Below are 11,726 nucleotides of genomic sequence, written 5' to 3'. Positions count from 1 at the left end.
CCCGGGGCGGAGCGCAGAGCGCGGGCCACCCAGGCTCCTTTGTGCCCTTCTGTGGGAAGGACAGCACTGCCTCCGCATCCGACCCCGCTAATTCTCCTTTTTCAATTCTTGGACTCCTTAACTTCAGCCCGACTCCCCCAAAAGGAGGTGACCAGGCAGAGGTTGGGGGGAGCGATGGGTTGACGTTAATTGATAGGAGCGGCTCCGAGCAGTTCATGCTGCCTTATCGCGCTCTCCTCTGGACGGCGTGTGTCCGCCCGAGTCCGCGGGGTCGGTGATTAATAGGGGCCATCACTCACTGTCCGGGCCGGCTGAAAGGCAGCGGGGAGGGGGCGGCCCTCCCCAGAACTGAGATAACAAGCAGCAGGAATAATGAGTGGTGTCACTCCACTTTTCATTTTGATGGAAAGTCATTACGGGAGTCAACGCCAGCGACAAAGAGCCATGAATCAACTGCTCTGCTATGAAATTAAAATCGAATTGCCGGCCACCCCCAGCCCCTTCCCTTCCTGGGAAATGGGGCTGGCGAGAGGGGTGCTATCCTAGGGTGGGCTCTGTCCAATCACACAGCAGGCAGACAGGGACAGGCAGCTGGCGAAGGTGACAACTCCTGTCTCCACCTTGTTTGTCAGACCTGTACCCCAAACCGCATTTTCCCTCTGCCCGGAGGTGAGCTGTGATTAAAAGGAAAATGCGGCTATGCAGGCTCCAACAGGGCTGCCAACTGACTGCCCCCAACTCGAGGCTACAGGCCCGGGTGTGGCTACAGACAGGAAGGGGCCCAGCTGACTCAGCTGTCCCAGAGCCCCTCGCTGAGCCATTTGTACCTCCTGGTCTGGGGGCCCCCAGACCTGGGGCTCCACAGCAACCGCAGATGGCCCAGGGAAAGACCCCCAGGAAGACAGGTGCGCGGCCCCGGCTCCAGGCTCAGAGAAGCAGCAAGAGTAACTGTCAGTAGGCAAGCGTCTGTCCTCTTTTATTAAGTCCGACTAGACAAACAGCAGGAGGAGCTGTGGTTGGAGGCTGGGGCACAGGACCAATCAGGACAGCTCCTGGCAGAGCGCCGGGCCACCAGCTGGGCCCTTCCGTCCTCCCCTGGGCCTGATGTCTAGCCCGGAAGGACCTTGCAACATCAACCCTGGCTGTCCCAACACCACTGGAGCCTGGGTAGACGGGCGGGCGGAGGCGGGGCGTCACAGCGAGGTGCCCATCAGGTTCACGGGGCGCCCGCCGTACCTCTTGGAGATGTCAGCTTCAATCTGTAAGACAGCGTATGATGCGGGCGCAGGGGCCTGGGTCTGCACAGCCAGTGCCCCACCACGGCCCTGGCCGCCTCGTCTCACCAGCTTCTGCAGCTCCTTGGTCTTCTCCAGCAGCAGGTCCAGCTTGGGCTCCAGAGCCGCCTGCTCCTGCAGCGCCTCCCGCTGCTTCTGCACCATCAGCTCCTTCTTCAGCGCCAGCAGCTGGGACTGCTTCAGCTTCTGCTGCAGGAATTCAGTCACTCGGTCCACATACCTGGGCGGGGCACTCAGGTGAGCGTTGGTGCGTCCCCGCCCAATGGCCGGGCTCAGTAAGGCTCGCTTGGGAAACCAAATCCCTAACTGTTCTCCCACCCTGACAGCCTTAAATCCTTTTGGTAAGAAATACCCATTCCTGGTTCCCTGGTCTTACTCGGGAGTGTGCACGCACTGAACCACCCCACTCCGTCCCAGAGAGAAGCCCCATCCTGGCTGAAGGTGAGGGCACAGGAGGCAGGGAGGGAGCCCCAGGGGCCACGGAAGAAGAGGAGGAATGCAAGGAGGCAGAGCTGGTCCAGACGACACAGCCTTGCGTCCAGGGACGGCCAGACCTGGGTGAGGCCAGGATCATAAACAGGTGCTGCATTCGAAGGTTGGTGAGCCGGCCTATCAGATCCTGCAGTGTGGCCACCATGGTCACCATCTGCTCTTTGGTCTGGCCCTGCAGGATGGCGGGAGCCAGCTGGAACTGGCTCACGGACAGGATGTCCGCCTCCTCGCTCATCTCCACTGCTCTCTGGGACAAGAAAATCTCGAGCTGAGGACAGAAGAGGAAACGGTTCGAGTCGAGGTCGCTCAGGATGCTCAAGCCGCAGGAATGATGGGAGGGCTAGGCGCTGCGTGAACAGGGGTCAGTCCAACGCTTCTCTTGCTAGAAGCCAACTGCGAAGTGAGGGCCTGTCCATTCCCACCCGCCCCAGGCCTGCCTAGCCCTGGGCCTCTCTCCCTGCTCATCCTGCGGACCAGGTTAACTATGAACACGGGGGTCCCAGGGGTCTCTCCACCCTACCGAAGGGGCTTATTTCCTCTCCGTGAGGGCCAGGGATAGGACTCCCCGCTGGAGAAGCCCTTTCCATGAAGAGACGGTGACCAAGAGCAGGAGGAGCGGCGGCACAGCCCGTCACTCACCCTGCCATGGGAGCCCTGCACCTGCTGTCCCCTCTCCCCGATGCCCGAAGGAGCCTCTTTGGGGAGAGAAGCAGGACCTGGGTGAGGACTGGGAGCTCGCAGGAGGCACTCCCCAGCCTGGGAGGGAACACGCCCAGAGGCTCACGAGGCAGGCTTCCACCTTCCCAGTTACAGAGGAGGGTCAAAGAACACTGGCTTCGAACTCTGGGCTGCCCCACACAGTCCTTGTGGGGATAAGACTGAAACAAACCTCCAGCAGGGGCGGCCCTGGTGGTGCGGCGGGGTAAGAGGTCACTTGGGGAGTGTGCATCTCCATACGAATGCTAGGATCCAGGCCTAGCTACTCAGCTTCCGATCCGCCTTCCTGCTAATGTGCCTGGGAAGGCAGTGGAAGGTGGCTCGCCACCCACCAGGGAGAGACCAGATGGAAGTTCCTAGCTCCTGGCCTTGGCCTGTCCCAGCTTTGGACATTGTGGGCGTTTGGGGAGTGAACCAGTGGATGCAAGATTTCTCTCTCCCTCTCTCTCTGTCACTCTGCCTTTCAAACAGATAAATCAATCTCTAAAAGAACACACCCCCTCCAAGAGTCCCCGGGTTTACTCAGAGTCAGAGCCGCGGTTCCGCTTCTCTTCTCCCCTCCCTCAGCTCAGCCACAGGCGAGGCTCACCCCTTCCCTGGCACCTCCACGTGGCCCCGCGCTGCCTGTGAGTCGTCACTCGGTCGTCTCCCAGCGAGGACCCTGCAGCACTCGCCACGGCTATCACACTGAACGCATCACTTACCCTCGGGGACGCCTGCCTTTCTCACTAGCACATAAGCTCTGTGATGTCAGGGACGCGGGCCGCCTTGCCTGTGACTCAGTCTCTGGCGCCTAGGACGTGCCAGGCACTCAGGTGGCCCGCGGTAAGGAAGAGGTGAACGAGTGCATCGGGCTCCTGCTTCGGGACATGGAAAGCCGTCGGCACCCTTCACCGGAACAGGCGGGGTCAGGCCAGGGCCGGAGTGAGACAGTACCTCCATGAGCTCATCTATGAACTGATTCCGGGTCTCTGGGTACTCAAGCAGTGTCAGGGCGTCCGGGCCCCGAGCAACACCTTCTGGAGCTGCCGGGAAGAGACAGACGTGAGAAAGGATCTGAGGGCCAGAGGAGGAGAAGATCCTCAAGTCTGAGAAGCCGGGGTAGATTAATACGGACACAGGCTCACTGCACTGCAGCCACTTCCTGTCCCAGCCCAAGGTCAAGGGTACCCTTTCCCACAAGTTTCAGCCCCAATCAGGCACCACCAGCAGCCTGCTGCCTGCCAGGACCTCCAGAGCTGGGTTCAGGGCAGCTCTCAGCTCTGCTGGCAGCGGGAGGTAAAATCTCAGCCTGCACTGCCCCCTAGTGGCTCAATCGCTGCTGCCTCCCTCTGCGGCTGGGGATGGCAGTCTGGTCACCCCGGGAAACGGCTCATCCACATCGGATCCCCAAAACTGAGTTTGCAGACTTAAACTTTTTTTTTTTTTTGCAGACTTAATTTTCAGGACTTCTATGTTCCCTCTACTCCATTCCCCCTCAAGCCTTTGAGGCAGTTAAACATGCAAGAAGGCCAATCTCTGCAATGCGCTGCTTCCAGAGCCGTCTGCCGGGGCCGCGGGGATGTGCACCTACCCTGGGTTCCTGCTTCCAGCACTGTGATCTGCAAGGTGGAGGCGTCGTCTCCCCAGTCTATGCCGTCACCCGCAGCGTCCTGCATGGAGAGACAGAACCCAGCGATGCAGGAACCTTCCCAAGCAAACGGAGCCGGAATGCACCAGAGATGCACAGCTCCAGTGTACTAAGGACAGGCAGCCTGACATGGGTGGCAAAATAGTAGCATGGGCCCGTTACGCCACCACTCTTTTTTTTTTTTCTTTTTGACAGGCAGAGTAGACAGTGAGAGAGAGAGAGAGAGAGAGAGAGAGAGAGAGAGAGAGAGAAAGGTCTTCCTTTTGCCGTTGGTTCACCCTCCAATGGTCGCCACAGCCGGCGCATCGCGCTGATCCGATGGCAAGAGCCAGGTACTTATCCTGGTCTCCCATGGGGTGCAGGGCCCAAGCACCTGGGCCATCCTCCACTGCACTCCCTGGCTACAGCAGAGAGCTGGCCTGGAAGAGGGGCAACCGGGACAGAATCCAGCGCCCCGACCTGGACTAGAACCCGGTGTGCCGGTACCGCAGGCAGAGGATTAGCCTACTGAGCTGAGGCACCGGCCCACCACCACTCTCATCCCTGCTTTATGACAGACACTACCACCTGCCCAGACCCCAGTGCCACGCCCCCAACACCATGTCCCCAACATTGTGCCTCCCTCTGAACACCCGGTCTTAGAGCCGTGAACTCCAAGCAATGCTGTTATGTACACGGCGTTGCTTTTAAGGTGGAAGCAGCCATCGCAGGAGTCCTCGGGGACAGGAACCAGGAGGGAGTCCTCACCTTTGGGTCCGACTCCAGGGAGATGCCCCAGTCGATTCCAGCAGCCTCAGCGGAGATGCCGGAGTCAGCGCCCTGGGGAACTGGCTCCACCCCAAAGTCGCCCCAGTCGATCTAAGAGGGGAAAGGAGCGTTAGCTTGAGGAGGGGTAAAAACGGGGGGCTCCTGCCCCACAGCCTCCACCACTTCTGCACACGCAGCAGGCTGCAAGCTGTCCGGAAGGAAGCCACCTTCAGAGAGCTCTGAGCCTGATCCTCCCGTCAGCGCCAGCCAGCCTGCCAGGCCCTTCACCCCAAGTCTCCACATCAACACCACTCCTCCTCCTGGGGCTCTGAAATCAGGCCGTGGGGTGCAGGCTGGGGAGCGGCTGTCACTCAGCTCCCGTTCCCGCGGGGGTGGGCGGCCCCTAACGAGGCTGTCTCACCGCGTCCTCTTCCACCTGCTCGGCGGGCTCCTCCTGGCGCGGCCGCTCCACCACGGAGGGCTCCGTCCCTGTCCTCCACTCGTACACCGTGGAGTTCCCCCGCTCCTGCACGTGGCGCAGCATCGGCAGCACCTGCTCTGTGGGGCTGCAACAGGGCGCAGAGTGACTCCTGCTGACCCGCACCAAGCCACCACAGGCTCGGCTTGGCCCTCAGGGTCAGATGAGCAAGACTCCCAGGAGAGAAGAGCCAGGGACAGCGGGCAGTGGCTCCGTGCCGGAGCAGCACACACACACCCCCTTTACCTTTCACACACGAAGCCCACGCAGGCCTGGTACAGGTCAATGGCCTGCCCCAGCGACTGGGCCGCTGCCCCAATCTCGGCCAGCTGCCCTGGCAGGTCCTTCACGAGGGCCAGCAGCTCTCTCCGCACATTGTCTCCCTGGAGAGGGCACCAGAGGAGGGCGACGGATCAAGGAAAGCATCCGAGGAGAGGCGGCCGGCGAGGCCCTGGCCTGGGGCTCACGCACCGTGATTCCGTACTGCTTGCACGAGTGGTGGAACTGCTCCCGCAGCTCGGCGGCCCCCGCCTGGCCCTCCTCCTCCTTGCGGCTGTATTCCTGCTGCAGCTGCTGGCACTTGGCGATCTGCTTCTTCAGCGAGGGGATCTCATAGTTGACGTTCCGAACCAGGAGGCTAGAGAGCTCCACTGCGGAGAGCCCAGGAAATGCACCCTGGCACACCCACAGACACACCCTAGAGGGGTGCTGAAGAGCAAGTGCGGGGTTGGCCCCCAGCCTCTCCCCTCCCAGCTCTGGATGCCAAGATGCAAGGTACACAACCTCTCTGATCCAGCCCCAGGTGTGGCACAAACACGGTGGTATGTGGACGAAAGAGAGAACCCGCGTAAGACACCCAGCGCGATCCCTTCCACTGCTAGGTGCTCAGTAAAGTACTCGCTATCATCGCGATGGTGCAGACCACGCGCAGACACAGCCCCCGCTGCAGCCGGCCCTTGGTCTCCCTCTCAGGCCCCCGTGTGTCTCCCAGGAAGACCCAAGCCTCTGCGCCTGGCACAGCCAGGGCTGCACAGCGGCTGAGGCACCTTCCACCCCACCCAGACCTGCAAATGGCTGCAAGCCTGACTGCAAATGCCCACACCTGCCTGACCCTCCCCTCGCTGCACGCTGTGCAATTGCTTTTTCCACCCACAAACGGGAAACTTCTATACTCTGGCCTCTTCCCACAGGCTACTGTGCCTCCTTTAGGCCTGGGGTCTCCGCACGTGGGAGTGGGCTTCCCATGAACGCCAGTACTCCAGGGCTGGGCCCCTTTACCTAAGTAGGTGTTGTCTTTCTCATAGAGGGCTACGATCTCCTGCCAATCCTGCACACGAACAGACAGAAAGAGCAAGCGAGTGAGAGGCGCGCTCAGCAGCCACGTCCCAGCTCCGCCCCCGAACAGGGAAGCCCTCCCAGCCTGTACTTCCCATCAAACACAGACTTCTCACCCTCTTCCACTTACAATGTTGGCCTCCCGCCCACTTCTTTATTCCAAAAGCAGAGTTACAGAGAGAGGGAGACAGAAAGAAAGACAGGGAGAGAGATCTTCCACCTGCTGGTTCACTCCCCAAACAGCTGCAACGGCCAGGGCTATGCTAGGCTGAAGCCGGGAGCCAGGAGCTTCCCCTAGGTCTCCCACATGAATGGTAGTGGCCCAAACACTTGGGCAATCTTTCGCTGCTTTCCCAGGCTATCAGTAGGGAGTTGGATTAAAAATGGAGCAGCTGGGACACAATCCGCCACCCATATGGCATGCCAGCGACACAGGTAGTGATTTTACCTGCTATGCCACAACACTGGCTCCTGGACCACCCACTTAACAGTGCGGGCCCAGCAATCCCCACAGCAGGGGTCTGAAAATGGAAACCCACGGGTACGATCCACTTTTGGCATATGCTATAGGGACAGGGAGAAAGTTCAGGAAATAGTCAATACAGATATCTCCACAGGATCCTGGGAGACCAGGCAGGCTCTGACCCGTGGCCTGGACACCCCCAGGGCTGCGTTAGCAGCCCGCGGCCCCTGACTTGCCTTCATCCGCTGTGAAGAGTACCGGCCAAAAATATTTTTTGTGGAAGCCTCGGTGCGTTTGAGAAGATCCACGATTCTTAGACAGTGGAAATAGTGAATGTCTGGAAAGCAAGGAGGTGGGCAAGGACTTAGAACGACAGTGTGCACCTCGCCTCCTCCGGTCACTGCAGGTGGCTGACTCATGGACTGCCAGGAGTTTCTTTTTTTTTTAAAGATTTATTTATTTATGTAATTGACAGGGTTACAGAGAGAGCCAGCCAAAGGCAGGAGCCTGGAACTCCATCCATGTCTTATGGATGCAGGGCCCCAAGGGCTTGAACCATCTTCCACTGCTTTCCCAGGTACACTGGCAGGGAGCTGGATCGAAAGTGGAGCAGCCGGGACTTGAACCGGTGCCCACATGGGATGCCAGCACTGTAGGCAGAGGCTTAACCTACTGTGCCACAAAGCCAGCCCCTTGCCAGTAATTTTGGCACATAGCTCTCTCCTTCAGCATACTGTGTTGGAAGAAACCCAAAATAAAATATCCCAAATAACAATCTCTCTCTGGAGTCAGTCCTGGGAGCTGCTCAGCTGGCAAAGTGCACTCCAGGAAGGCAGAGACAAAGCCCCGGGCACTCACAGGATCCCGAGAGCAGCTGGGCGATCTCCTCGTTCTCTGGCATGTCCTGGATGGCGGCGTTGATCTTCTCCCGGATCGTCAGCACCAGGCTCTGCCATTTCAGGTTGCAGTGCCTTCTGTCCACCAGCCAGTCTGCAGGGAAAACACCCACGTCACAGCCTTGCAACACTCCCCACCACCACCACCTTCACGCACAAGTTCAAGTGTCATACCCAAGAGACGGGCTAAAGTCGGCTCTCTGTTGGTTCAGGTACGGGGGGCTGTGGAACACAGACAGGGGGGTGGGAACAAAGGCCCAAGCAGATGCTAAACAGACTCTGGCCACCTGACTTCGAAGGCAGGGGGATTCTCACGGCGTGCCTGGCTCCCCAGGGACACGGAGAAACTGCAATTGGTCCTGACATAGAAGTGCCACCTGCGACCACGCTAAATTCTCCACAGCATTTCTGCGCTTTCCTGGGTAATCAGCTCTTTCCTGCTGACACAGAGGGATTAACCGTGAGTGGGGAAAACCCAAGGTGGGCTCTGCCAGCTAGTGGATGAAGGAGCAGTCACAATGCCACTAACACCCACAGCGCCCAGAGGACCAGTGACCTTGAGTCCCCGGGGACTGACCTGCCATGGCCCGGGCCTGGCCTTGTGGTTCTGAGTTCTGACGAGCAGGTTTCTTGGGCAAGACCCTCTATCTGTCTCAGCCTCAGTTTCCCTCCATGTGAAATGGGGATAAGCCCACACTGAGTTCAAGAGGGAATGGAGGGAGTACTAAGCTCATAGGGCCTGAACACATCTTCGTAACTCTTACTTTTATAATGTCAACTGTTTTTAACCATACCTGGGATACAGCAAGCTCTTAAATGAATGCTTTCCTGGTCCTTTTCGTGACCAAAGACAAGTTCACAAAAACATACGGGCTGAAGAGCCAGGGCAAATCCAAAGTGGAACTAAAGAAGCCCCCGGGCCGGCGCTGTGGCACAGCAGGGTAAGCATCCCATATGGGCACCTGTTCCAGACCGGGCTGCTCCACTTCTCATCCAGCTCCCTGCCAATGAGCCTGGGAAAGAGCTTGGGCCCCTGCCACCCATGTGGGAGACCTGGAATTCCAGGCTCCTGGCTTCAGTTAGGCCCAGCTCCGGCCACCGCGGAAGCTCTCTTTTTCTCAATTTCTCTGTAACTCTGTCTTTCAAATAAATAAATAAATCTTAAAAAGAAAAAGAAGCCGGCAACGCGGCTCAGTAGGCTAATCCTACACCTAGCGGCGCCGGCACACTGGGTTCTAGTCCCGGTCCGGGCGCCAGATTCTGTCCCAGTTGCCCCTCTTCCAGGCCAGCTCTCTGCTGTGGCCTAGGAGTGCAGTGGAGGATGGCCCAAGTGCTTGGGCCCTGCACTCCATGGGAGACCAGGAGAAGCACCTGGCTCCTGCCTTCAGATCAGCGCAGTGCACCGGCTGCAGCGCGCCAGCTGTGGCGGCCATTGGAGGGTGAACCAACAGCAAAAGGAAGACCTTTCTCTCTGTCTCTCTCTCTCACTGTCCCCTCTGCCTGTCAAAAAAAAAAAAAGAAAAAAAAAAAAAAAAAAAAGGGGTAGGGAGATGCCTGCGTCCCACAATAGCGTGCCTGGGTTTGATCCCTTGCTCCAGCTCCGTGCCAAGGTGCATCATGGGAGGCAGTGGTGGCAGCTCAACTAATTAGGTCCCTGCCACCCACGTGGAAGACCTGGACTGTGTTCCGGCTCCTGTTGCCAGTCCTGACATTTGGGGAGTGAACCAGCAGATGGGAGCTCTATCAAATAAATTATTTTTAAAAAATTTTAAAGCGGGGGAAGTTTCTGGTATAATGCAAAAAAAAAAAGCACAGACGCTGCGCCAGACTTAAGAACCTATTCGGATCTACCACTTAGTAGCTGACTGTCTTTAAGGCATATCCTTCCCTGGGTGACATGATTTGACAACGCACGTTATCAATGTTAAACGCAGCAGAAAACGCGGGGCAGGTGTGGCCAGGGGCGGGGGTCGGTGGGCGACAGGGGCAGAGAACAGGCCCCACCCCGGCGGCCGGCTGCGCAGCGCGCCCCGTCCTACCGAGCAGCTTGCTGGTCTGGATGTCGATGGGCACGTGCTGATGCTCCTGGAGGGAAACACGGCGGGCAGCGGGGCGTGAGCGCGGGACGCGCCGCGCCACCCGCGCGCTCACCTCTCGGTCCCAACCGCCACCCTGGGGGCCGGGGAGAGACGGCGGCCGAGGACCCGGCTCAGGGGTCCCCGGCCCGGTCCCCTCGTCCCCCTATCTCCACACCTGCATCTTTCTCCCACTTCCGCTTCCGGCCGGAGACCTAGGCCCGCCCCGCCCCACCGCCAATCCAGAGCCTGTGCGGTTGAGTTTGAGTTTAGGCACAAACGGGCCTCCTTCGGCCACGTCGCCGCTTTCCGCAGAGCCAATCGGGACGCACGCTCCACCCCCGCCTCAAGCCCCACCCACCAAGAGAATCCGAATGGCGGAGCCCCGAGGGGCGGGAAAAGAGGGGACAGCCAATGAGAGACGTGAGGCGGGATTAGGCCAGGGGAGAGGCGGGGCGGACTGGAAGGGCTGCAGCGGCGGTGCGGTCGCGGCAGGCGGCGACCGAGAGCCGGTCCCAGGCGCCTACCTCCCCAGGCGGGCGGGAAGCCCTCTCCGCTAAGCGGGCAGTCGTGGCACCTGCTAGGCCCGGGTTCTTCCGAGCCGGTTGAAAATGCCTTCTTCCCGCCTTGCCTCGCTTTCCGGTGTGCAGCAGTGTGCAGATCTCTTGTCACACTCTGCCTGCATTCAGTGTCGGGCAGACGTGCTGAGCGCCTGCTTCGTGCTGTGTAGTTAGGGCAGGGGAAGGGAAGGGAGGAGCAGCAGGAAGAGGGGTGATGTGGGGAAGGGTGTTCCGGAGGGCTGCGGGGCCCAGGGAGTAGCAGGCGGGCAGGACTGGCAGCATATTCTGGGGTTCAATGCAAAGGGGACTTGCAGGGTCTTTCATAGGTCGCTGCCTATGTCTCACGCCCCGACCAGTGCTTTAGATAGTTTGAGGCAAGAAGTGGTGGGAGTTTCTTTTCTTTTTTAAAAAAATATTTATTTATTTGAAAGAGTTACACAGAGAGAGAAGGAGAGGCAGAGAGAGAGAGGTTGTCCCTCCACTGGTTCACTCCCCAACTGGCCACAATGGCTGGAGCTGTGCCAATCCGAAGCCAGGAGCCAGGAGCTTCTTCCGGGTCTCCCACGTGGGTGCAGGGGCCCAAGGACTTGGGCCATCTTCCACTGCTTTCCCAGACCATAGCAGAGAGCTGGATCTGAAGGGGAGCATCAGGGACTTGAACCGGCGCCCATATAGAATGCCGGCTTTTCCTGCTACACCACAGTGTTGGGGGGGGGGGGTTCTAAAAAGGTGAGAGGGTGGTGGGAAAGAGAGCCTCAAGGGAAACTTGGAGTTCACCCCTGCAGATAGAGGAACCACGGAAGGTCAGCAGGGCTTGAGGCAGGGAGGGGCATGTGCAGAGCGGCTGCAAGGGAGCATGCGTTAGAGGGAGGGAGGTAGGACTGGAGACAGGGAGACGGGAAGGAGACAGGAAGGAGGTTCTTGTCCAGAGGTCAGGGCCGGACTGGGGACAAGGGGTGTGGAGGAGGGAAAAGGCTGGGTTGGAGATGTCTGGGAGGAAGACAGCCAGGACTTGGCAACCGATTGGCCGAGTGTGGG

At 59.2% G+C, this 11,726-nt stretch overlaps 1 protein-coding gene across 3 annotated transcripts; it reads right to left on the bottom strand.

The window, feature by feature from the left end:
• Nucleotides 1–945: 945 nt before the first annotated feature.
• CDK5RAP3 (CDK5 regulatory subunit associated protein 3) lies at nt 946–10,456 on the bottom strand. 3 transcript variants are annotated; one of them, XM_008271366.4, is made up of 14 exons: nt 10,307–10,456; nt 10,093–10,138; nt 8,016–8,147; nt 7,394–7,494; nt 6,638–6,686; nt 5,831–6,009; nt 5,606–5,742; nt 5,303–5,447; nt 4,882–4,992; nt 4,078–4,156; nt 3,441–3,529; nt 1,850–2,055; nt 1,344–1,515; nt 946–1,259 (listed from the first exon to the last, which is right to left on the bottom strand). In XM_008271366.4, exons 1-14 carry the CDS (start codon nt 10,310–10,312, stop codon nt 1,194–1,196), a joined length of 1,518 nt encoding a protein of 505 aa, XP_008269588.1. In that variant the 5' UTR covers nt 10,313–10,456; the 3' UTR covers nt 946–1,193. The 3 variants fall into 3 exon arrangements, with proteins under 3 accessions (XP_008269588.1, XP_051681577.1, XP_069916906.1); XM_051825617.2 differs by lacking the exon at nt 10,093–10,138 and having other exon boundaries at nt 10,205–10,441; XM_070060805.1 differs by lacking the exons at nt 10,093–10,138; nt 10,307–10,456 and adding an exon at nt 8,228–9,857.
• Nucleotides 10,457–11,726: the final 1,270 nt, after the last annotated feature.

This window comes from Oryctolagus cuniculus, chromosome 17 (assembly GCF_964237555.1).
Source record: "Oryctolagus cuniculus chromosome 17, mOryCun1.1, whole genome shotgun sequence".
NCBI classification, from domain to species: domain Eukaryota; kingdom Metazoa; phylum Chordata; class Mammalia; order Lagomorpha; family Leporidae; genus Oryctolagus; species Oryctolagus cuniculus.
This window is presented reverse-complemented; position numbering and strand designations above follow the sequence as displayed.